Source organism: Excalfactoria chinensis, chromosome 3, assembly GCF_039878825.1.
Source record: "Excalfactoria chinensis isolate bCotChi1 chromosome 3, bCotChi1.hap2, whole genome shotgun sequence".
NCBI classification, from domain to species: Eukaryota; Metazoa; Chordata; class Aves; order Galliformes; family Phasianidae; genus Excalfactoria; species Excalfactoria chinensis.
The window spans coordinates 16,948,150-16,975,119 of NC_092827.1; the positions used below are offsets into that span (position 1 = coordinate 16,948,150).

General features: G+C 36.8%; 1 protein-coding gene across 30 annotated transcripts in view; it reads left to right on the forward strand.

Annotated features, from left to right (window-relative positions):
* The window catches only part of MYT1L (myelin transcription factor 1 like), a 290,751-nt gene extending 267,130 nt beyond the window's left edge, over positions 1-23,621 (forward strand). For 22 of the 30 annotated variants that reach the window (XM_072333541.1, XM_072333549.1, XM_072333544.1 and 19 more), the window contains 6 exons: positions 2,496-2,579; positions 3,674-3,895; positions 15,703-15,794; positions 17,466-17,575; positions 20,317-20,460; positions 20,790-23,602. In XM_072333541.1, coding sequence (XP_072189642.1) covers positions 2,496-2,579; positions 3,674-3,895; positions 15,703-15,794; positions 17,466-17,575; positions 20,317-20,460; positions 20,790-20,930 — 793 coding nt within the window. In that variant the 3' untranslated portion in view covers positions 20,931-23,602. Of the gene's footprint in view, positions 1-2,495; positions 2,580-3,673; positions 3,896-15,702; positions 15,795-17,465; positions 17,576-20,316; positions 20,461-20,789 lie in introns of all 30 variants that reach the window. The other 8 variants (XM_072333556.1, XM_072333554.1, XM_072333553.1 and 5 more) reach the window with 1 other exon arrangement.
* The last annotated feature ends 3,349 nt before the right edge of the window (positions 23,622-26,970 follow it).

Below are 26,970 nucleotides of genomic sequence, written 5' to 3' on the forward strand. Positions count from 1 at the left end.
ACATAAAGGCAAATTTAACCCTGCCATAACTTTCTGCAGTTCCACACAGAAATTTAATGTATGCATGATGTTGTATTGGCATATACTGCCGTTTGAATTCTCTCATTGTATTTTATCTTCGTAGATAAGGAATTAAACTGAAATCAAAATGAAGTAATATGTTTACTTTATAATAAGTTTTGGTTAATACAGGATGAAAAATTAAAATGAAGTCTCATCTTTTACATAAGTTTTCTTGGTGAATCTGTTGTAAGAGAAAAAATGAATTAATCATAATCTCGGAAGCTGTCGGAAATGTCTGCTTAGAAGATCTGAAAAGTCTTAGAATTTCTTAATAAATCAGAGTGCTAAAACAGAAAGATCTATTGCAAAAAGATGATGCACCAAAACACCAAGAAATAGGTGATAATTGAATTGATTTAATATGCGGTAAGCATTAAATCATTAGTCAAGGCAGAAATTCTTAATTCAGAATGTTACGAAAGTGTCATCATCTGCAAGCATATCCATCTGTACACCTACTAAAAAAGTGTTGCTTTCTGAGGCATTTTTTTAAATATTCAGCTTTCAGATGCAAAACCTGCTAATTCTCACACAGTGAGTAAAACTAATTTCACAGATAACCTGGTGATATCTGCAACTCCCATCCTTTTGCCTTTGCTTTTTACAGTCTATGTTACATGAGAGGCAGTAAAACAACCTGTTCCTGAACAGCATCCCTGCCCCGTACTTTGTTTCCACTTATTCTAAATTCCTTGTGTTTCTTTGTTCCTGCCTTTCTTTAATACAAACTATTCTTCGGTGGCTAGGGATTTGTATACAGGGAACTAGGGTACTTTGGTGGGTGCTATAAAAGTGTGAGTGAACAGCAGCTTTCTTTGAAAAGGAAAATGACCTGCTACATTTGTATTAGTTAATAGAACAGGATGACAACACAGGCTACGCTGTTGGTTCTTGGTATAGGCAGTGTGGTTGTCTACACTATTAAATGGTTATTGTGTGCCCTGACGTGGTGCTGACCCTGGGCCAGTTAAAATCTACCAGGCAGTTCTCAGAAATTATTTGGGGCTCCACACGTGTCCAGTTCATTCTCTCTAAGCAATCTGAGCATGGCTGTTGTGTTTTACAGAGGAAGAGGGTTGAGCTGCACGGATGTGAACTTACTGCTCTTAAGTCACAACATAGTTCTAGGTTTTTTCTGTTTATCAATATAGATGTAGCCATGTCATCTCACTAGAAATTGCTCGACCACTATCTTGCATCAACACTCCTCATCTTATTTAATTGAATTATCTACAGCTTTACAGTGTACAGACTGTTTTTGCCTATGATTTATTTTTCATTAACCCACACAGAATTCTGTCCATGATTGCAGAGCTGTTTTCTCTATTTGTACCTCACAGTCCCCTTTGGCTTTAGTAAGACGAAGTATTCCAAATTTTTGCTGCCGCTGTTTCTCTCTCTTCTTTCTGTACACAGGACCTGCAGGAACATACAACACTGAAATACTTCATGTCATGCTGGAAACGAAAATCTACTCTGTTTTATTTCTCTGAGACAAATTTTATAATACAACTTTGTCTTTCATTTCAGTACATTTGAAGGTGTTGCTCTACCACTGGATTTCTTTGTATACATTCATGTTTTAAGATGGAAATAATGTAAGGAGAGCATAAAGCATGGCTTTTGGTGTGTCCTCAACAGAGACTACTTAAAATAAAAACCTGCCCATCTTTGAATATCTCTTAAACTCATCGTCAGTTTCACTAAGCTGCTCCTGTAACTATCTCTTCATATGCAAAGAGAAAGTTGAACTTGTAAGATCCTGGAATTGATAGATATTTTTTCATCTTTTGTAGTTAAAACTACATTCTCAGTGTTTAGTTAAAAGCAGCATATTTTAGCCTAATGTATAACTTGTCTGGGCTCAGCGTTCTGAGTGGTTAAATTCTTTCTAAAGAAGGCATCGTACAGCTCTAAGTTCTGCTCCATTTTCATTCGATAGATCTGTAGGATTCTTACATGGCATTTTACTTTTGATAGTGTTTTTGATGTGTTCCCAAAAGAAATCTTTTGTCCTACTGACAGATCCAAAGACTCCTGAGTTCTGACCCTCTTGCTTCTCAGCCATACAGGGGACATAATGTCTCTCAGCACTGAGGCACTTCCTTTCAAAGCTGCTGTTGCTGCTGCTGAGTCAGCTGCGGGGATTATTAGGCGGAGAGCTAGGAGCTTCATTTTCTGTGCCTTCTCAGGGACTGCCTATGTGTGGTCTACACAGAGCTTGCAGCCTTGTCCATCCATCATAGACTGAGTTCCTTGGATTCTCCCTCATGTTTGTATGCTGCAGTCCTAACTATTCAAACTACCGAGCGTTGATTTTGGAAACTGGACAGGATTACCCATTCCGTCAGTTTTTGCTGTAGAAAGTATATCCCTTGTTAACTGTATGAAAGAGTGAGAAATTGTGTTTTAAAATGTTTCCTTTCACTCAGTCTTTCAGGCTGTCCGCGAGCAAAGAAGAGTGGGATCAGGATAGCACAAAGCAAGGAGGACAAAGAAGACCAAGAGCCAATTAGGTGAGCACAGATATTGTTAAAGGACCTTCACATGTTCTGTAACAGGTTGTATATATCTTCAGCTTTTAAGACGAACATTTTGGTTCGTAGCTATCCAAGAATATGTGTCTTAGGTGTGAAATAGTTTTGCTTGTGAAAAAATACATAGCTCTCTAAATCCCAAGGAATTCCACAGTGGCCCATTCACATTCAGTGACTGCAAATCAAGGACCCATGCTGACTTATCCAGGGATATGATCTTCTCTAATTTAAACCAATTTAAGTGCGTGCTGACTGAAATATTTACTTCAAACATTTCATTTTGAGAATCCTATCTTCTTCCTTCTAACCCTGAGTATTGTTTTTTGTTGTTATTATTGTTGGTTTTTTTTTTCCTTCTTTTTTTTTTTTTTTTTTGGTACGTATATAGGGCAAACATATGGGGAGTTCCCTAGTAACTGGTTAATATGGAGCTGTCTTCACTGATCTATTTAGGCACGCTGTGCAAGTTTGTTATAATCTCTCCAATTCAGGGAGTGGTTGTTTCACATTTCTGATGCAGTAAGCACTATGATTTTGTATACTCTCATAATCTAACTCCTGATTTTTAATCTGACAACATTCTTTTTTGTGCAAAAAAGCATCACTTACTCTGTTTATGCCTAACATTTTTAGGACTCCGGACAAGTGCTATTTAGAATCCATATAAATACTTAAAATGTAACAGTGATGACACTAAATAGGATTTTATGGTCACAGACTTTTTATGGACAATTTCCCTACTGTGTGGAGCTCCATAGCCACCATTCCAATTCCAGTGTGCTATATGAAAACTGGCAATTCAAACATACCTTTCACTCTTCTTGTTGCAAATACATGGTATTAACAGCTGTGACTTCATCCACTGCCTAGAGGTTTATCAAAGAACAACGTTTTTTTATGTATTAGCAAAGCTCTCTTTGTCGTTTTACTCACTGGAGGGTATCTTGACTATTTTTTAAGACGACGGTGCATGATTGTTCTTTTCATGTCAGGTTTATTTTGACTTTGTTGTAGAGGCTACCAGGTATATGATGGCAAGACAATAAAGTTTATCTCATCTATCTGCTATCCAGATGTCCAGTTCCTGGTTGTGATGGTCAGGGTCATATAACTGGAAAATATGCATCCCATCGCAGCGCATCAGGGTGTCCTCTAGCTGCCAAAAGGCAAAAGGATGGGTACCTAAATGGCTCACAGTTCTCTTGGAAGTCAGTGAAGACGGAAGGAATGTCATGTCCAACCCCGGGATGTGATGGCTCAGGACACGTTAGTGGTAGTTTTCTTACTCATCGTAGGTGAGTAACCGTGTTTTATATTTTTTTTAATATTAATTACATTATTTCAATTATATTAATTGAAATATATTAATTAACAGTATTTGGAATACAGCTTTTTGTCACAAGATTTCTCTGTTCCTTTTGACATTAATTATTACTTCTAAAATAGGCTTCCCATTCACATTTTAGATAACTGGAAATTAAGACTCACAAATTCTTAAATGAAAATGTTTGCAAGTAGAGATCTGAATCTAAATCTATAATAAGCAGAAGATTTTAGGGGAAAAAAAAAATGTGCACAATAGCTGTAAATGTGCTACTGGAGTTAAATCCAGCTGGCGACCGGTCACGAGTGGTGTTCCCCAGGGGTCGGTGCTGGGGCCTGTCCTCTTCAACATCTTTATTGATGACCTCGATGGGGGCATTGAGTGCGCTCTCAGTAAGTTCGCAGATGACACTAAATTGGCTGGGAGTGTGGATCTGCCTGGGGGTAGCGAGGCCCTACAGAGGGATCTGGACAGGCTGGAGAGCTGGGCTGAAGCCAATGGAATGAGGTTTAACAAGGCCAAATGCCAAGTCCTGCACTTCGGCCACAACAACCCCAGGCAGCGCTATAGGCTTGGGGCGGAGTGGCTGGAGGACTGTGTGGAGGAAATGGACCTGGGGGTACTGATTGATGCACGGCTGAACATGAGCCGACAGTGTGCCCGGGTGGCCAAGAAGGCCAACGACATCCTGGCTTGTATCAAGAATGGTGTGGTGAGCAGGACTAAGGAAGTCATCCTGCCCCTGTACTCGGCACTGGTGAGGCCTCACCTCGAGTACTGTGTCCAGTTTTGGGCACCTCAGCACAAGAAAGATATGGAGGTACTGGAGCAGGTCCAGAGAAGGGCAACGAGGCTCGTGAAGGGCTTGGAGAATCAGCCCTATGAGGAGAGGCTAAGGAAGCTGGGGCTGTTTAGCCTGAGGAAGAGGAGGCTGAGGGGAGACCTTATTGCCGTCTTCCAGTACCTGAAAGGTTCTTACAGTGAGAGTGGGGCAGGTCTCTTCTCACTAGTGACAAGTGACAGGACGAGGGGAAATGGCCTCAAGTTGCACCAGGGCAAGTTTAGGTTGGATATTAGAAAGAACTTCTTTACAGAAAGGGTGGTTAGGTACTGGAATAGGCTCCCCAGGGAGGTGGTTGAATCGCCATCCCTGGATGTGTTTAAGAGCCGTTTGGATGTGGTACTCAGGGATATGATTTAGCAGAGGTTGTTTTTTTTTTTTTTTTTTAGAGATGAGGTACTGGTTAGGCTGCGGTTGGACTTGATGATCTTCAAGGTCTTTTCCAACCTGGATAATTCTATGATTCTATGATTCTATGATTCTGAGTGACTCTGAAGAAATTACTTTGGTATAGACTTCGTAACACACATCAGAATCCACCTGGTTTTCAGAGATGTTGAGTATACTGTTGATTCACAAATGAGCATGGAATGAAAGTGTTTTCAGAAACCAGTTCTATGAATATGATGTACTTTTAACTTATTTGGTAATGAAAATGTTAGCTCAAAATAGTCGGGAGATTACAGAATAGAAACCCAAACAGAATACATCAGATTATTTAAAAGAAATGGAATACAAATATTTGAGAAAAGGAAAACAAAGCCCTAATTTACATAAATTTAGCAAAAATAAGAGAACTTCAGAGATAACATTTTGCATAGCTTTTAAGAGATTAGTGGCTAGTCTGCTGGGGATAAATTTTGTCTCTGTTTTAAGCATTAGATTACGAAGAAGCAAGCGTGTTTTTGGAGCTTTAGGTGGGAATCTGAGTGTGAGCATGACTACAGTGCCAGGGCAGAGCTCTTCTTTTATTCCATAGTGACTAATATTTGTCACCAATCAGAAAAGTTCTCTAAGCATACTTATTAGCTAGATGCAATAGTGTCCTATTAAGGATATTTGAGATTTTATATTCTGTCTTTTGTAAATATACATTAATATTATGTTATCCAAATAGCTATAGTAGTTGGGAACTGAAACAGCAAAGTGACTTGTGAAAATTATGCCACATATTGAATCAGTTATTGTATATAGAGAGAGAGGTTTCTAGGGCACAGATTTGAAAATAAGTGCAAAGATGAAAACTCAGGAGCTTTACCAAAGGAATGAAAAAATGCTGTAAGGTTAGATGAGATCAGATACAGATATTGTAATCTGACACACAGTTCACTATGGGCTAATCCAAAGTAGAGTCTTCAAAAGGTACACTAGTATTTTCCTGCTAAACCATGTGCCTCAGTGCAATATCAAAACAGTTATTGAACACCTCCCTGGACAGTGACTCAACCACCTCCCTGGGCAGCCCATTCCAATGCACAACTGCACTTTCAGAGAACAAAGTTTTCTTAATGTCCTAACGTCCAGCCTTTTGAATGCTTTATTGTTTTTGGTTTTGGCTGCCTGTTCACTCTCCACCATTGAATTATTTTGCTTCTTTCTAGTTTTTACTTCTTCTAGGTCTATATTTCATTTCAGTGGGAGAAAGTCATACAATGTTAAAAGCACAGAAGAATTGGTTAAACTCACTATGTTTGGCAGTAATTACAATGAACAGCGACAGGTGTCATTATGGTGACATTACTGAGGGATGAGGGACATGTAAATAGGCCAGCAGATTTTTAAGAAGTCAGGGAGAGGATCATGGCAATTAAATATAATAATAATAATATATATATAAAGAAGAAAAATGTGAAATTAAAAACAATATAGTCTGATCCAGATTTCTATTCATCAGTTGCCAAATCCATGCTATTTCAGAGCAAGCAGTAGAGCAGACTAGGAACCTTTACTGAGCCAAAGATATAGCATCTTATGTTTTTACATCTGTACCTGTATGTAAGAATTATTTTGACTCTATACAAGCTGTTTTTTGGTGGCCATGGACAATGGTAGCCAATATAATGGTGCCCAGACATGTTTGGATGAATGTTAGTTTGTTTCAGCTGTGGAATATGGACAAGTCTTCAGGCTATGTCCAGGCCCTGTCTGGTTGAGTAGTTTAGATATCAATCTTCCAATGTGCTTCTCCTGGGAACTGATAGAATAGATTACCCGGTCTCACCAGCTGCACTCCTGGCAAGCACCCTTCTCATATGTGCCATTCAGACCTTAACAGGGCTGAAGGTAAAGAAAGGCCCAGAGTGCTCCCAGTTTGCATACAGACAAAATAAATCAAGAACCTGGCACCCAAATACTAACACATAGATGCTGCTCATGTCCCAGTGTCAGACTGTCAGAGGTTTGTCACTCCACTGAATTCATGTTCATTTTCATGAGGACTCAGAATTTCTCTCTAAACTCAGAATAATACCTCATGAAATGTCAAGTCTCACTTTAATTAGAAGTATTTACTGGATTATTGTTTTCCCCCTTCCTCCTCAATATAAACAAAACAGTTCTATACAGATAAATTCTGAGAAATAGATAATCTTTTCCAATGACATTTGGAAAAAATAAAAATAAAAAATGAGGCTGGGGCAGACACCTACTGGGAAAGACTGCAGTAAGATCAGTTAAAATTTGACAAAAGTCCTAAGTGACTAAAAGCAGAGCCGGGTCCTTGAAAGAGTTAGGCTCTTAAACTGCAGGTAGTTCTGCCAGCTCTTTTTATTACAATCCGGAAGAAGGATGGAATAACATTTTAATCAAATGCACAGTCTATTAAACTGATAGACCCCTAACAGAGAGCTAATCTAGAAGGACTTAAGAGGCTTATTTACCTTGAGAAAGTCAAGGAGAAAATAATATGAAATTCATATTAGAAAAAGCAGACTGCACACTGTAAGCAAGAAAAATCACTTAGATGCGCAGAGCTGACAAATGACAGTAGACAGTAATTTGTACGTGTGCTTGCAGTGTGACATCTCCTTGATTTCAGGCACTTAGCAGAAGCTCTCTGGTTATAAGCCTGTTTGTCCTCATTACAGACATAGCCCATAAAAAAGCAGAGATCATTTCATGGCTTTTTAGTAACAGGTGGGACAAATTTTCCTCTTCAAGTCCTGCTGTCTCAGTGCTGCCTAGTGAAGTTCATAGAGAAACTGTGCTTCTAGCTGGGCTTGGTCACTAAACAAGTTGTTTGAAATTTTTTGTCTACCCCCCAAAAATAATCAAAGGTATGTTGCTAGAAATATACCTTACCTATTACACATAAACAAGTCTCAGTCTTCACCTTCACAATGCTATTTGACTTACCAGTAAACCCACCAGTCTTCAGGACATGTGTTGTTATGTGCTATGTGCTGTAATGGGACAGTAGAGAGGCTGATAACCAGGGTTTGGCCCCTTCCTCCAGGAAAATCTCATCAGTGTTGCTCTATTAAGTGCTTTCTTCATCCCCACAATGTATAGGGCCACCTTCACACCTGTAATGTGCTCTGATGTTTCCTCCTTTGCCTGAGAGTAATGAGAGATTTTTATCAGTTATTTCTTCATTGGGCAACAGGCAAAAACCCTTTCTCTGCTCAGGGCTGAGAGGTCAATGCGCATTGTCACGTATGAGAAGCCCTTCTGCAGAGCCTCTGCTGACTAAGCAACTTCAGTTAACAAAATATTGTGTAGATTTGTCACACGACTAAGTATGCACAGCTGAAGGGCAACTTTAGCACTGTTCTTACAGTTCCAGCATTCTGAGATTCCTTAATCCTTTTTTTTCCTTATTGCATATTCATGCCCCGGAGGGATTCCTTTCAAATTGAGTCTACTCTCAGAGCCCTTTCTCTCAGATTGGCAATGCTTGCAGTTCTGCAGATTTTTAATTAATTTTTTAAATGTTATTGGTTTTTTACCTGATTCTAATTCTATTCTTTTATTCTGACACGTAAACATAGTTAATCTAAAGCCCTCTCAGCTTGTGTATATCACGGCCATTCACTCTATATGGCAGTCTATGTGTTGCTTGACCAACCAGATTTTAGCATGACATTAACCCTCCCACACCAAACAAAGAAAGTACTTATTTGCAGGAAGTCTTTCTGAAACAGTGATCAATTATCATTAAAATGATATCAAGAAGTTTACATTTTATTTTTAATAAGAATGACTTTACTTTTTCTCTAGCCACTCAGGTGATGTTCTCAGTGTTTTTAGTTCTGAAACCAAAGCAAATATTTATTTAGACAAAAATTAAATCTGAGCTACTTTCTTCAGCAGCTTTATAAAGCAGCTTGCCTTGGAAGCTGCCACTTAACACATCAGGATTTTTGTCTTCTTATTTTCCCTCATGACTGAAAACTTCACTGAAAGTTCTTACACTGGCATTTAGGTGTAAGTTGTAAGTACACCAAAACTGCCTTAAACAGAGAATAAGGCTTAAAAACCACTACTTTAATTGGAAATTATTCTTTCTGAGTGAAGAATTCTGAAATGGAGCTTATGAGATGGTTTCTTCCAACACAGAACAAAGGCAGCTGGAGTTGTGTGGCTGGTGGGGAAGAGGTGATTCCTACATGAGACCCGGTAATCTCCAAGCAAACAGCACTACCTTGTTTGCAAAAGCTCTCCATAGCTAACATTCCTGGACTCCCATTACTTCACAGTTCACTAAGAAGCTGGGGAGAAACCGATCATGTTTGAATGTAAATAAAAACGAGTGCTCAGCCATGGAGGGTTCTTTTTATCTCTCCTGGTGTTGTTCAGAGGATTTCATCCTTTAAGGTGTGTAGGAGAATTTACTCATGGGAATAAGGAAGCCTCTACATCTGGTACTCTTCAACATCGAAAAAAATGAGTGGCTCATGGATTTAATATTAAACCAAGGAAAGGGTCACTTTGATCATTGAGTTTGATCTCTTAACTTGAACTTCAAACATTACCAAACAGCTCTGGAGCTTAGTCAGAAGAGTAAGATTTCTTCCATTAACAAAATGAAGCAGCAGTTTTCACTGTGATCTGAATTTATCTGCATTTCAAAACGATTTTCTCTGGGGCTTGTTTTGGATCTGTCTGTAGTTAACAGATGTCCTGGGACATATTCCTTTCTTTACTTTGTAGATAATGCTACTTTTAATAAACAGGAAAAGAGTTTTGTTTCCTTAACTTTTCAAACAAACAAACAAGCAACAAAACAAAAATCCCATAGTGGTGGTAAATCTATAAAGATCTTAAAATGTTTCTAAAATTGGCCCTCGAAATACTTTGTTCTTACTCTTGTTCCTTTACTTCCTGTTCTTTCTTTCTTTGTAAACTTCAACACTTCACACACCAAATACAAAAGCTGCATTTTATTTTGACCCACGTCTCCTACTTTTCCACATCCCCAAATCGCTGCTTGGAAAACATTTTCTTCACTTGACAGGCCAAGTAGAATTCCTTCAACTTGAAGAGTAACCAGACTATGTCTGTCTTCTGAGACAAAAAAACACACCAACAAAAAACAACAAGTGATAGCTAAAATCAGTCATACAGGCAATTACTCCACTTGGTCAGTGATCCCTCCAGTCAGACGGCCTTCCTTCCTTATACCCTCTAAGACAGCACTACTATATTCTTGATGCAGCTCAGCATTTTAGCCCATGTTTCACTGTTTCAAACCAGACTTCTTTGTAAACGTGCACTAAGTACTAGTGATAAATCTCCTTCAAACTTTTTCCCCCCAGTAATTTTCCTTTTATTTTGGGACTAATTTAACTTCATTTTTCAAATCTAGTGATTATAAGACTAGGAATTGGTTGCAGTGTAACTAGACTTCTAAACAAGAATAAGAAAATGCATTATTAATGTTGTATTCAACTCTTAACTCAGTGATCATATGCACTTTGTCCTAATTTATGCACATAGTCTTTTTGCATACATCTTAGTCTCCTGGGTTTCTGTAAGTCACTACTCTTCATTAAAGTTGGGACAAAATGCTAATATAGCTCCATATGGACGGGGCTTATTCTGTGGATTGGGGGGCTACTTGTACTTTACCTCTGCACTCCTCCATTTGTAAAGTGTTCCTGAAAAAAAAAAAAAAAAAAAAAAAGAAGCCCAAATAATACAGGTGTATAGTGTATAGAAATGTCTGCTGCATTGACAGTGCCAAACCTACATGAGTAAATCCAAATCATGGACCTCTCTAGCACCCATTCCCAACAAAAGCAAATTTCCAATATAAACTATCTATTGCAGTGTCAGATGTACACAGCCAAGCAGCGAAAAATTGAGGCTTGCTCAAATTTTAGCATGAGTCTTATAGGAGGTTTGCAGGACGTAACCCCAGGTCACTTTAATCCAACATTTTAATTCATTTTCCATAGGTTTTCTGTAAATCGTTGCAGTAGCTCACTTTCAAGGATGACATACCACACTGCACTTTTCTTTCTCAAATTAAAGAACTGATAGTAGAAACTCAGTGAGAGACAAGAAGCATGGCATCTCAGGGAGACAAGTTGCTGATGACCAGCGGCAGCTGCTCAGCTCCTGCTGAATCAGGAATTCAGAGGTATCCAGGACTTGAGTATTGAACTTCTCATAGCTCCACCTGAAATGCTGTAGCTTCATGCCCTGTGGCATCCACATTCAAGCGGAGATAAACAATACCTTGTTGTGTGTAGACTGTATTTATTACAGGCATACTCCCAGCAGTGTTGTTAAAAAGCCTTATTCATTTTTAATACAGGAAAGAAAAAAAAAAAAAAAAAAAAAGCTCAACTGTGCTTGTATTTTATCTTGCAATATTTTTCATGTGTATGAGAATAATGGCAAGGGCAAGTGAGATAATTGTGATTAATTTTATGAGTTCTTTGCTGGAATGAACAAGCTCTAGATTTCTCTATTTGTGTACAAGTGAGTGGAAGGTTTGTTTAAAATATGATAAACAAACCAAAGCAGGAATGCACACTAATTTGACTTGTAGCAGAAAATCTGTGACAAAGGAATCAGCTGTAGAGGCTATAAAATTGATAGTGTCCTTATCAAAATTACTAGTTAGATTGTTTTTGTTTTTGTTTTTCTTCAATATATATGTGACTTATTTCCCTTAAATCTTTGTCAAGATTTAGAGCCAATAGAGAGCTATGTCCTCCACAATAGGATGAGGAAAAGATCTGAAAGGGCAGAGAAATTTGAAAAAACTTATGGGTTGAGGTAAAGCAAATTTACTAGGTAAATCAAAAGCTGCATGCACCAGCAAAACATAACAAAGCAAGGAATTAATTCACTACTTTCCACCAGCAGGCAGATATTCTGCCCTTTCCAGGAAAGCAGAGCTCATCATGCATAATGATTACTTTGGAAGACAATGCCATAATGCCAGAACACACCTCTTTCTTCTCCCCAATTTCATTGCTGCGCGTGATGTCATATGATATGGAGTATAACGTTGGCCACTTTGGGTCAGCTGTCCCACTTCTGTTCCCTTGCAGCCACTTGCACACCACTAGCTTCTCACAAGCAGGGTGGTATGAAAAGCAGAAAAGTGCTTGGCTCTGTGAAAGAACTGCTCAACAACAATTAAAACATCAGTATGTTATCACCACTAATGTGTTTTTTGTTACACATCCAAGACATAGTATCATATGGACTAGCTACTATGAAGAAAATTAGCTGTAAAACCAGTACATTCTTAAAGAACTGAAATGGAATTTACTTGTGTACAAGTAAAATCTAAAGCTATTTGAGATAAAGAAGAATTATACCTGTGTTGTTTTTCTTCCCACCACTGGTATTATGTCTTCAATTTTTAGGAATCTGTAGTTACCCTCAGTTTCACTAGGATCTCAGTTGAAGCTAATTGTTAATTGTACACATCTGTGATATTCATTTGTTGTACAGCAGTCCACTTCTGGTGTAATACTGACTTACTCCTTTTTCTTATCTTGCCTTTCATATGTCCTGTCCTCATTTGGTTATTCTCAAATTAGAAAAAAAACCCAAGTAATTATCTCTACATGTAAGTGCAGTCAAGAATCATAGAATCATAGAATGGTTTGTGTTGGAAGGGTCCTTTAAGATCATTTCATTCCAACCCCCTGCTATAGGCAGGGAGACCTCCCTCTAGGCCAGGTTGCTCAAAGTCTCATACAGCCTGGCCTTGAATGCTTTCAGGGAGGGGACATCCATAACCTCTCTGGGCAACCTGTTCCAGTGTCTCACCACTCTCACAGTAAAGAATTTCTTCTTCCTGATACCTAGTCTATATCTACCCACTTCCTTTGCCCTTATCCTGTCACTACCTGTCCTTATAAGAAGAAGTCCCTCTGCAGCTTTCCTGTAGGCCTCCTTCAGGTACTGGAAGATAGAAAGGAAGTGTTAGGATGTCCTTGCAGAGTGGAAACTTATCATCAGAGTTCTAATTTATTTTTTAATGATTTAAAGTATTTATGGATACCTTAATTAACAGTAGAGCTTGGCAAATAGGATGCATATTGATATCTTTGTCTTGTGCATTTCTGAAGAATGTAGCCAAGTTAAATATGCTTTAGTAGAACTCAGTCTGCTAATTAAGACTATTAACTTTCGCTGCTTCATCCAAATTATAAGTGCCTGAACTAATTGAGTTACAATGCAGTATGCAACTAATGGGGAGACAGGCTTGCCAGTAAAGACCTGCAGAAGAGGTTGATGGCATGGTCTGACTTCAGCATCTTCCTGTGTGTTGAGTTTGGTATCTTTGGGAGTATAGAATGCTCTCATAAACTAGTAGAAGCTGCAGGAAAAGCCAGGAGATTCTGCTCATTGATGACTTCTTCTAAAATCAAGAACATAGCAACCTAAAGGTAATCATAGCAGTACAGTGATGCATGTGTTAAAACTCTGTGCATGAGGGGCAGAGAAGTCAAAAGAGGAAACTTGGCTGTAGTCAGTGTTTTGGGCACTATCACTGAAATAAGCCCTTTTAGTCAAACCTCTCCTCCATCTGTGATATTAGATGAATAATGAGGAACAAAACCTTTTATGTAGGCACACAATGTCAATTTCTGCTGCTTGTGATTACTCTTTATTTTGTTATTTTGTGGTTTCAGGTAGTTGCAATTCTAGCATCCAGTTCTGCATAGGGCTGGAATAGCTATACCTATGTGCTATTTTGAGAGAGAATTTCATTTTGAGGAGTTCCCTGGTTGGTCAGCTATTAAAGCTATTGGAGAGAAAAAGGCTGAGGATCAAGATAAGAGCAAACTGCCATAATTGTTGCAGTGCATATACTGTTGTTATCTTTAATTCCTTTCCCCACACCAATGTTTTTTTCCCAAAATACACAAATTCCTCCTTAATCTTCCTCAGGACTCCCATTGTCACTTTAAGAGGAGTTTTTTTTTTGTGCCTTGAGTCTGGAGCAGAGCTTGGAATACTGTGTCATCCTACTACTTAGACAGTAGTGAAAAGATACTAGGTCATGCTCTTTCTTGATACAGACAGGGTTGTTTTATTATCTATCTTCTCAGTAGCAAGTCTGGATGTTGAACCTTGATTTTTCTTCTGAGAAAATAAATTTAATTTTTAAACATTTTTCTGGGAAAATTGCCTTTTCTAAATGGCTTCACTTGATAATAGTAGACTAGGCTTTTTAGATAAAAATTCTAAATAATTCCATATTGTACTTAATTTTTTTTAGTGGGAAGTTGTGTCTGTACCTAAGTAAATGCTTTCGCTCAAAGATATCTTTCTCAGAAACTTGTTCCATATTGCAGTGATATTATCAGGAGGTAGTGCCATGTGTGTAACATTTTTTAGTCCTAGTGTTTATGAGTAGGAATATGGACTTGTTTAGTAAGTTTCAAAAGTTCCAATCAGACTGGATATGTATTTAAACTTACGTGTGATTTGCACTAAGGATGTGACTTTTAAAGAGCAGACTGTTTGATGTATAAAATTACATAAAAATAGTGAGCATTTCCCATATCTATTTTTATTTTTACAACAAATCTGCTGAGATTGCATTTGACATCAGGCTATTTTGTGTGATGTAATTAAAAGTTAAATGTTTTGACAACATCAGAGACAAGCAATAACTGGTGTCCAACCTGAACTTACCCTGAAACAACTTGAGGCCATTTGCCCTTGTCCTGTCACCAGTGAGAAGAGACTAACCCCACTTTTGCTGTAAGCACCTTAAAGACATTGGAAGAGAGCAATAAGGTCTCCCCTCAGCTTCTTTTTCCCCAGACTAAACAACCCCAATTCTCTCAGACTCTCCTCAAAGGGCATATTCTCCAAGCCCTTCACAAACCTTGTTGCTCTTCTTTGGACCTGCTCCAGGACCTCAGTGTCCTTCCTGTACTGAGGTGCCCAAAACTGAAACTTTTCTTATGCTTCAACAGAAAACTAACACAGAAATACTGTAGTTGTTTTTTTTAAGCAATTAAAAAATAGCAATTTACTCAGCTCAGTACACTATATTCACTAAGAAAAGCATAGCCTGTAAGGGTTAATTGTTGAGATACACATCAATTAATGAATTAATGTCTAGGCACATTAATTAAAGTGGGTGGCAGCTCAAAGAGGAGTCATGTAAATTTGAAGTGCAGGTGTATTTACAAAGTAACTACTTTTAAGATATAAATTTTAAAGAAGATCATTAGAAAATTAGACTGTTGTTCCTTGGTTCTTACCTGTTCAAGATATATCTGACTTTTATGTTAGTGTTTACACAAAAAAGAGTTTGTATGGAAGAACAAAATCATGAAATAACTACTGGTAAGTCTTAATTTCTTTTTTTCTTTTTTGACTAACTCACTCCTTCAGTATCAGGCAGTGACCACGAACTTCATCTCTAATACTGTTTTCTGTCACAGCTTTCGATTAAAGATTTATTTTCAAAGATCTATCAAAATTAATAATCTTTTTAATGTTCACAGTTTATCAGGATGTCCCAGAGCTACTTCAGCAATGAAGAAAGCAAAGCTGTCTGGAGAACAAATGCTAACAATAAAGCAGCGAGCCAGTAATGGTAAATTTTTAATCATTACATTTTAGTACAATATTTCATTGGTAGCTTAAGTTGTCACTGTGAGCTCTTTTTTCTGTGCATGGAAACCTTCATATAAACTATGAATTCAAGGTCAAGAGAATTTAAAGTGGGCTTTATGCTGTGGAAATCTGAGCCAACAGTAGAGTGAGTCAGACTGGCCTGTTACACTCAAATAACTCTAAAATACTTCAAAGTGGGGTATAGCATTGCAATTTTCTGGTTCTCTGATTCATATCTCATTCACCAAGTTAGATAGGTGACCTTACTTTGTTGCAGGATTTAAAGGAGGAAAAGAATTTATTGCCAAGGTGTCAAGTCCTTATGAGGTCCCTTGAATTCATTTGGTGTTGTGGTTCTGTCTCTTGTGCCATTTCATCTCCAATGATCTGCAGTCTTTCTTGGGAGACTTGAGTTGCAGGAAAGATGCTGCAAGTACCTTGGATGAAAGTGAAGACACTACCCTAGTACCTGAAGTACAAATAAAGTAAACTGTAGGGGCTTCAGATGAAATAAGTAGTGCATAAGCGTCTTCTCTGGGAGGTATCTAAGACCTAATTTTTCTTGGAGAATTTGAAGTAGTCACTTAATCTGTGACTGTCCATGCCTAATATGCTGCCTTCTTAAATGCTGGCATAAAATGTGTTTCAGAGCCAAGAAGCATTTATAGAAAAAGCTTTCTGAAGAGCCATTGCAACACACATTGCCAGCATAGCTGGAGAACATGTTGGTTCAGTTGCTAGTATTCAGGGAGTTAAAGATCTGGGCATAATTTCCTCTACAACCTGCCATATCCAGGAAGAGTGGCTTCAGGAATGGGATACAGACATTTGTGATGCTTTCAGACACACACGGCATCCTTCTTGTTGCCATGAGGCATAGTGGGAAAAGATATGTAAGAGCAAGCCAATGGGAACACAAACTCTCTAGCTTTAGGACTTAGAACTTTTACTTCAGCAAAATCAGCTATACTTCTTCCTAGGACTGTTATATGCTTTGCTATGATAATTAAATGAATAAGTAAAACCTACAGAGTTCATTCATCTCTGAATCCTTAAAGATATAGGTGCTAGTTCTTACAGTATTTAAGCCATAAAAACTAAGACATCATTTCCATTTTGCAAATTGCCCTGAATATCATTATATAACACTTCTGAACCACGCAAATATTAAAAGCAACAGCAGAATTCGCAATATATCCTAATGCATCAACAAAATTTTACTATGTTGGGAAATAATTTTGTCAGCATTGTGCTATGAAAAAATTATCATGTTAAGATATTTTCCTTCAGAAGACCTATAAATTAACATAGTCCTTCAAATAAGTTACATGAGACTGTGGAGCAGAATTTGTTGTTACAGATGACTTTCTTTTAATGCGGTGTTAAAATCAGTATGTGTAAAAAGAAAGTTGTGACTTACTGATTCTCTAGGCATTTTCCTAACACATGCTGGAAAATTATTGCTGATTTGAAAGCTATGGAAAATACATTTAACTTTTTAACTTCAAAACACAAGTTTGAAGAGCATTTCCTTCTTCTGTATTTTTTTCTCTAATACTTGAAGTAAATTAAATGTGGAAGTAATTAATTTGCTGAACTCTGATTTAAAGCTGTGGTATTTTAATACATCTTTTGTTTTTATATGGTATAGGTATAGAAAATGATGAAGAAATTAAACAGTTAGATGAAGAAATCAAAGAACTAAATGAATCCAACTCCCAGATGGAAGCTGACATGATTAAACTCAGAACTCAGGTAACAGTTTTATGAAGCCCTAAATTCAGCTGCTTTTTCTGTGTGACTGGTTAAAAGAAATATGGGAGATATATTGTAGTCTTTTGTATTCCTCACATACTAATATGTGAGCCATTTATAAAATCAGAAAACAATATTCAGAATGCAATTTCCACATCAATTACCACTATTAAAAAAAAGAGCCCTAGCTAATTATACTTTCAAAAACAATGACAAAAGCATGACCCGTCAGCTTTTTATTTCCCCTTGATAAAGCTATGTATACATTTCTAATAGTAGTTAAATTATTAGGTTAGATCATAGTCATTAATAGAAGTCACAAGGTGAAGGAACCCAAATGAACAATGTGGCTTTTTTCAGGTTTGCTTTACAAAGGAAATTTAGATAATGGAAAAGAGTACCTATTACACTTCATCACATAGAGCAGCTCTTGGCAGCAGGAGTGTTTCACAGATCCAGCTTAATTCCTTTTAGGTTCCCTATAAATCTGTTGAAAACATGGGAAAACTAATGTTAAAACCTCATTTTATTCTCATTTCTCACCAGTCCTAATGCTGGATGGAAAAGTCAAAGGAAGGAAATAAACTGAATTCCTTCCCTGACAATTTTCCATGGCCCACCATAGCTTCTGGTGCTGTTTTATTTGAGTACAGACGGAAACAGTGAGCTTTACTGCAGTTCCCAGTATTTTTCAACCTTTAGTTCCATGAAGGTAATCATTAAATGCCGACTGATCCTAATGGAAGTAGAGGTGATTGTTCTTTACCTGCTGCTTGTGGAGAAGTGTTATGTCCATTGTGCTCCTCCTCTTGTATACTCAAAAACAGAGAAAGGATGTGGTCTTTTGGAGTGTTTTTGTTTGACTTCCAAATGATAGCAGAATTGATATTGAAACCTCATTTCAGTTTTATTCAGGGTTCTCTGTCATTATTTGATCTTTATAGGGTTTTACAGATGTTTTACATTTTTCTGGTGAGATTTAGTATAACTGTAGGGAAATGATGACAAAATGCAAGAATGTAAAGCAAGAATACTACTCAGTGACAGGAAATCTATAACTACAACATTGGCAGAATTTGTTAGTGAGTTCTGAAACTGGAAGGTTCTAAGCTGCCTTTTCTTATCTTTTGCTTATATGAGTCTTCAGTTTTGAATTACGACACTCTTCTGAAGACAAGGAACCTACAATTCCAACAGTTACTTCACAGTCACTGTCAATCTATTAAGATCGTATCTAAGTCAACTGTTCCCTCTTATTACAACAGTAAAATTACATTAATCATGGCAACATGTTTACTGATAAACCTTTAGAAAATCACCTAGATATCAATAAAACTTAACAGAAGTAAACACAGTGAGAAAATAGTGTTAATTTTGTGAATGACTAGCAAAAGTCATTTCTCTTATGGTCTTGAATCCTGTATGATTTTAAGTGCCAGTGAAAGTTTTTCCTACAACAAGAACTAATCTTCCACATAGAATGTTTCATAGGCTTTATCTCATTTGGGACACTAATAACACTTCCCTATACTAACTGCATTTTTGCATAAGACTTGGAAGAAAACATTTTTAATTTAAGATCTTCTAGTAAATTTGTTGATTTTAACATGCGTTTCCAGAAATATGAGAGGAGTAGAAATACATAAACGTAAGATAGGGAAAGAAAAATCTGCAAGTAATTAATTTTCAAATAGTCAGCATCTCACATGACACAGCCCAAGGGAAAAAAAAAAAAAAATCTATTTAGGTGGCAACACTCAATTATAATTTTCAATAGATTTTCTAGCTATTTAAATTATTGTGGGACAGCAGCACCATGCCATACGTAGCTGAGCTTTCATTGACATCAGGCTCTTCATACTGGTCTCTAACATAAAATTAGTTTTTAGAGTAAATATTGGAGCATGGCTGACCCTAACAAGCACCTGACTTCTTTATCCACTCTCTGTTTTAACCTACATAGACAAACACACACTGCACAGTTTGTAATAGCTGTTAACAGTTGTCATTTAGTGTGGAAAGTTAGGACAGGTCTACAAAGTGTAAATAGGTACAACTGAGCTCTGAGTGTGCTCTTGATGAGCTAGTGCTCATCTGTAATCCTTAAAACTTTGTTAATACTGTGCTCTGCATGAGCTTGGGTAAGTTGCCTCTGTAGTGATTCTTAGCCTGAGCCCAACATAAGGCTGGAACTACCTTGTGTCTGGTCACCTGGGGACACCAGCAGCACACTTGGTTGCACTACCATAAACTGTTCAGCTTTCAAAAGCAGACATATGAATTTGCATAGGAAGAAAATTATAATTACAAAAAAAAAAACAGACAACACTGACAACAAGGAGCTGTGCATGCTTAACCAGCTATATATGTATTGCAAAAAAATATTAGAGATGTACCACTGACAGCTAGGCTTCTAGGAGTGGAACTGTTAAACCACGTGGGTGAATTTGCAGAACTAATGTTCTTCTTAATGCCTTAAATGTAAAAAGATAATCTCAGAAACAGTAAAACTAAATCCAACTTCATTCATTATTGCCAATATTAAAAAAACAAGCCATTAACTTGCAGTTGTAAAAAGATGGCTTTAACAATGATAAGAATTTCAGGCTCAGGCAAAACCTTTTTTAGTTTCAATAGCAGATATTTTTCTCCTTTCTCTGGTGTTTCTGTTATTGCTCCCTTTGAAGAGCACATGCTTTATAACAGCTTGCCTTATATTACATTGTACACAAATTTGTCCATTTTAGATTACCACAATGGAGAGCAACCTGAAGACGATAGAAGAGGAGAATAAAGTAATTGAACAGCAAAATGAGTCTCTTCTTCATGAATTGGCCAATTTAAGCCAGTCTTTAATTCATAGTCTAGCTAATATCCAGCTACCACATATGGTAAGTGATTGAGAGCACAAGTTAAGGAATTTGGCGATCTTCAGTTCACTTCATACAGTAGATGTCTTTTTTATGTTTACGTTTCATCAACCGGTTGGATATTTGTGGTAACAGCACTGAAACCATAAAGATACATTTAACTGCTAACAAAGACGTGGAGGGCCCGTTCCGGTGTATCCTGTAAAAAAATTAAGTAAGAACTAAATAGGCATTTTAAATATTATAAAAAAAAATGGTGGCAGTTATGCCTTGATAATATGTTATGCTTAAATGAATATACAATTAAGAAAATAAAAGTTGTATATGAACTACTATTTAATATCTCGTAGGAACCAATCAATGAACAAAATTTTGATGCTTACGTGACCACTTTGACGGACATGTATACAAATCAAGATCGTTATCAGAGTCCAGAAAATAAAGCCCTACTGGAAAATATAAAGCAGGCTGTGAGAGGAATTCAGGTCTGAACAGCTGCTATAGTGGTGAAAGTCTTGCTTAAAAAAAGGATGCCTCTTGTTTTTTGCTGCTGTAATTTACCAGAAAGTGTTATATATTTATTTCTGTTTGAAACAGTGTTATGCTTACAAGACTTCATAATGATTTTATGTCTTGCTTTAAAGATAGTAACTGCAGAATAGTTTTTTGAATACATTCACATTTTGTACGTTTTCATATAAGCTGACATAGTGTGATATGCCATGTAATGTTTATAGCTGCTAATGTATGCACATTTTTGGGGTATATATATTTCTGAAGAGGTAAGCTGATCAAAATAAATAGAGTGTAAATTCTTTTTAATGCTTTAGTGATTAAATGTTTTAGTATTTTGAACTGAAATGGACAAAAAGAAAAAAAAAAACAAACAGCTTTGAATGACGATGTTGCGGTCTGCAGCCACTTTTTAAACACTATCATTTTGCCTCATGTTGGAGGATTTTATGGGATTTAAGAAATACATTTTGTGTGCATATTGTTTCATAGCAAGAATTGGTTGCAAAAATGCTTTATTTTTGAACAATGCTTGAAAATATTATGTGACTTTTGTTTTTGGAGGATGGTGTGTGGTGGGGGCAATAAAATGAGGTTTTTTGAATTCCAAGAAAATGGCATGGATTAGATGTAAGATACAAAATGGGTAATTTATTGTAAGACAACATCAAGCCATGGAAACTTGACAGAAGATTCAAAGCAGCTTAAACAGCACTTTTTAATTAACTTCTAAGCATTACATGGTATGAATATGAGAACTTCCATTATGAAAAGAACTATATCAGAGGTGGACAACGTGAAGATTTCAGCTTTTATTTTCAAATAAACTTTGGAGCCAACATACTCTTACCTCTGCTGGACTGCTAGTGCCCCTCTGAATTATCTGTTATAGCAATGTAGTTCATCTTTCAGAAATTCTGTATTTCCAATTCAAGGTGGAGGACAATATTTTAAAATTAATATTGCCTTTTCACATCTTTAGTTTTGGGATAAACACAAATGATCTGCTTCTGTTAGCATTACTGAACCGCATTTGCTGCTCTCCGTAGTGGGAATGCAGTTCGGTAAAGATTTTTCCTTTCGTTTGGCCAAGCATTTGATCCCATTTTTAATATTTCAACATTTATGTTTTGCTTTTAGTTGGAGAACAATCGTTACTGCAGCATCCACATACGCTTTGTATTCGTTCTACTATTACCTATTGCAAAAATGAATGCAATCAAATTTTTAATGTAACTAAATATACTTCAGCACTTTTTTTTGCTTTAAACTGGATCATTTTAAGGTAAAACTTATTTGTATCTTCAAGATTTGATTGTTTTCTTCAAAATGACTGCACTATATGTATGCATAAGACCACTTTTTATTACTACATTTTTCTTTTTTTAAGTAGTAAATTTGGTGATGTGTTGTGTTTTACGGATGTTGAATTTATTTAAATTTGATAGCATATCTTTTTCCTTCCATGTCTTGATGTTATGCAGAAAGTACAAAAGTACTTTAAAATTTTGTTATGAAAAAGATGGATTTTGTAAAAAATAAAATATTTTTAGCAGAACAGGACTTACAGGGTCATTGTCCCCACAATGTGCCAGTTGACTATTTGCACTTACCTTGCCCTATATATCCATACGGAGGTGTGCAATTTCTTGTGTCATTAGCCTTGTGACACTAAACTAGAACAAATTATAGTGGAAGCCATTATGGCCAATCCAGTAATATTGCTAAGGGAGACTACAGGGATCTCACAACAAATATTCTGATACAATACTCAACCTCGGTATATATATATATGTATAAATATATGTATATCCCAGCGGCACTTTATACTATTCACTGTACAAAAGCTTACAGTTTTCCACGAGGACTTTAATAACTAGCTGGGAAAAGATTATGTAATTACTTTGGGGCTCTGCGGTATCTTATCTGTACAGTGCCCTTTTTCTGTTGTGCTATTAGTTGTAGCTGCCATGCTCAGAATTGCCTTTTTGAGAGCTGAAGCAAGGTGCTTGTTGTTCACCTTCTGCCATATATATTGTACTTTTGCCCTAGCCTCCTTTTAGGGCTTTCATTGTTCATAATGGCATATGCATTTTTCCACTGCATTGTGTCTGCAGCTTCTTTGCCAGTATAGTAATGCTTTCAGTAGAGTAATAGATAGTATCAGTTTTGGATTCTTATTGTTATCACCTATGTACAATGGAAAGGGATTTTAAGCACAAATCTGCTGCTCATCTAATGTTGGTACATAATATCAAATCAAAAGTTATCTGTGACTATTATATAGGGATCACAAAAGTGTCACATATTAGAATGCTGACCTTTCATATGAAATTATTGTGAGTCATCAGAGTTTATTTATTATAACTTATTGTTCATATTCATTTCTAAGTTAATTTAAGTAATCATTTATTAAGACAGAATTTTGTATAAACTATTTATTGTGCTCTCTGTGGAACTGAAGTTTGATTTATTTTTGTACTACACGGCATGGATTTGTTGACATTTTAATTTTGCTATAAATGTGTGGAATCACAAGTTGCTGTGAGACTTCATTTTTAAATTGTGAACTTTGTACAAATTTTGTCATGCTGGATGTTAACACATCTTACTCTAAATAAATAAAAAAATGTGTTGCCACATTTGTAGCACAGTGGTTCTATGATCAGATTCCGAATTTCACTTTATTTAGCATATGGCAAATGCACAGATATCTTTATAGATAATTTTTAGCAACTAGCCTTGGTCTCTGATTCCTCGTATTCTTCAGGCAGGATGTATGACTGCCTCTTTGAATTACGTACCTCCTGCTCAACAGAAATTTGTACAACCAAGGAGAAGTTTATTCTAACATTTCAGAACATCCTAGACAGAAATTTCACAGTGTTTCCCTGGCCTGATAAGTGCAATGGAAGGACCGTACGTTTAAAATGAAGTACGCTGATAGTTAGGTCCTCAGACTCAAAAATGGTGAATTGAACATGAACCTCAGATGGGATGATTTTCAGTTTCTTTTGACCTTCAGTAAGACTTTTCAATCCTGAGCTTTTATAGCCTGTCCACAGAAGAGGTGAAGGACAACAATCTGTTTACACTTTTGGTAGGCGCTGCTTGTGGCAGGAAGAGTGACCTTCAGTAACCGCTGTCATGTTCAATATTAACTGTGATCTGCACCACAACGTAACCAATGTTATGACTGCAAAAACTGGCTTTGATTTCATTATCACTTTTAAACAATCTAATTAAGATATCTTAGTGGGAAACAAACAAAAGTAATTACACAGGAGATTAGCAATTAATTGATTTATAAGCTTAATTATTACTTTACCATATGCTTAGTTCCTTTATTGCATGCATATTATGTCCAGCATTATGCAGTGTTACCAATAATTAATTCTACATGCCATTCTTCTTAATTGAATTCCTTTGAGATCAATCATCTGAAGTGACCAGAACAGAAGCTGCCATATTCTCAGCTGTCTCTGTCTTTAGCATGTGCTGATTGGCTGAGGGAAGGGCATGAATACAAAGGGTCCACGGCAATTTGCACAATAAAATGCTAAATAAATAAATAAATAACACAATATCACACCTACCAGCTGAAGGCATCACAGCAAGAAGCAGCATGATTCTCTGTGTGAACTTGTTTTATGCAAGGCAAAATATTTATATTTTTTGTATGTAAGTCAACTTTTTAGAAAAGCCCATCTTAGTTTTTAGCATCACATAAAAAGTTATGATTAATCATGATCTCCCAGATCTCTTCTGTTTCTTGTTATGCTTACTGTAGATGAAGTAATAGAAAGTTTTTCACATCAGATCTTGATTTTATCTACTTCTTGTGAGACTTTTTCTGAAAGAAACATGACAAAATGGATAAGTTTGAAAAAAGAGAGAAACACTACAAGGGCTGAACAGGTGGAAAAAGTGAACATCATTTAGAGGACAACTGTAATCATTTTCTAATGATCTCTATCAAACAGTAATTCAAAACATGTGGCCTAAACGTGAGTGCAGAAGACTAATGGTTTACTTCACGTTTCCAATAGATAGGTTTTTCTGTTGGTATCAGAACTATGCTAAAGAAAATCAGCAGAACAGGCCATGAAATAAAGAAAGTTAAAGAAATTCTGAAAAAAATTGAACATGAAGAAACTTCTAGATGCACCAAGGAACTTTTACATGTCATTCAAACACATTGTATGCTTTTTATCACCAGAGATGCTTAAAACATTTCATTGCATTATTTCACCAAATGAAATGACAACAAATGAAACAGAGGTGGCAGGCAATTCTCAAAATTTTGGAGACCTAGAATAGCCAAAATTCAGCTTCTAGAGAAAGATGGGTTTAGCAGAAATGCTAAATCACAGCGTGAGCCAGTGATGGAGCACCTGGTGGGAAGGCAGTGCTAACCCAGGAGAGCTCAAATGCATGCAGTGCACCTGAGTGACCAAAAGGGAATGGATCCTGGCTCCACCCCTCCCCAGATCTTATGTAAGGGTTGGCAAGGGTATCTTTCTGCAGCTCCCTGAGGCCTTCTATAGGTAAGCAGATTCTTTGTTTCTGTATTTACAGATACTGCACTTGGGCATGTTCTTCCTTACTAGAACCTAAGACTTTGCTACTGTACTGTCATTGCTATGCTTTTCATTGTATTACAGTGTTACAGTGGGCAAATAGGTTAGTGATTTGGACCTGTGTCTTGTGCCCCTGTTCTTGTGGAATGAAATTATTCACATAAAGTCCAAACCTCATGGATGGAAGGTATAAACATGGCACTGTTCTTCTGTGGGAAGAAGACAAATCATTATATATCAACTATAAAAATATACTTAGCTGTTCTTCTAGGCCTGAGTTTTTGTTACTTCATTTCCAGTAAATTGGATCATAGTGACCAGAAAGCAAGAATGCCCAGTGAGACCTAATTCATTGTTATCAGGGAGTGTGTAAAATGGGGCATGATGTTCTCTGCATTAGTAGTCAATTGATCAGTGGTAGCTGAAGTAGTTAATACCTGCTTCCAGTTTCTGTTTCATTCAAGTATTAGTATTTCTACTGATAAATCTCTTTGCCCAGAGATGTAACCCAACTCATCTACTCTCACAAGACTATCTTCCTATTGTTGTGATCAGCAGGTACTTCTTTGTGCCTGCAGACATAATCCTCATTAAATTTTCTTTAACTTAATCCTTCCTGACCCTACTGTGCCCAGTATACCAAGCAATACTTTCATACATAACACTAAATCCCTCTGTTGCTACTACCCCCAATCCTTCCCCACGTTGTTTCATCCTCACACTATATTTTCTATTTTTCTTGCCTGCTCAATAATGACTCTGTGTTCAACTGCTAAATTTTAATCAGGTTTCAGAATGTAGCAAACATTTTGTCTTTGCCTAAGCAATGTACAACCATCTTCTTTTTATTTAATCCTTCTTGTGATTAAATTCTTAACATACGTCAATTTGGTGCTGATTAATCTTTCCATTTTTGGTCATTAGTTTTTTAATTGAAGATAATTAATGAGACTATTTGCCACAATTACCAAATACAGGGGAAAAAAATGACTGCGCCAACTATGTTCACAAGTAGCTCTGAGCCCTTTTTGTCACTCATATGTGCAAAGATTGTTCACTTCTGTGATGAAGGGAGAGTTTATGTGTAATGGAGGGTATGAAATCAGTTCTTCACTTATCACTTGTTGGAGGGCAAATCAAATCTAAGGCTGGAGCAAGGGTCTGTACTGCAGATGCCTTTTTTTAAATGAAAGCATTGATCTCAAACAGCATTTAACCTTGACAACCGCAAGCTTGATTCCATTTAATCTATTTATTTATTTTTACTACTTCTCATGGGTTGTTGGGAACAACTTGTGGATTCCCCATGTTTCACTGTCTGCACAGTGAAAGTTCCCACAAATGCTTCCAAGGAGGGTAGTCAGCAAGAATGTTTGTGGGAAAGAATAAAAAAAAAGAATCAAAAGCTGCAGAATAGGTGCACAGGGTCAGTAAAAAA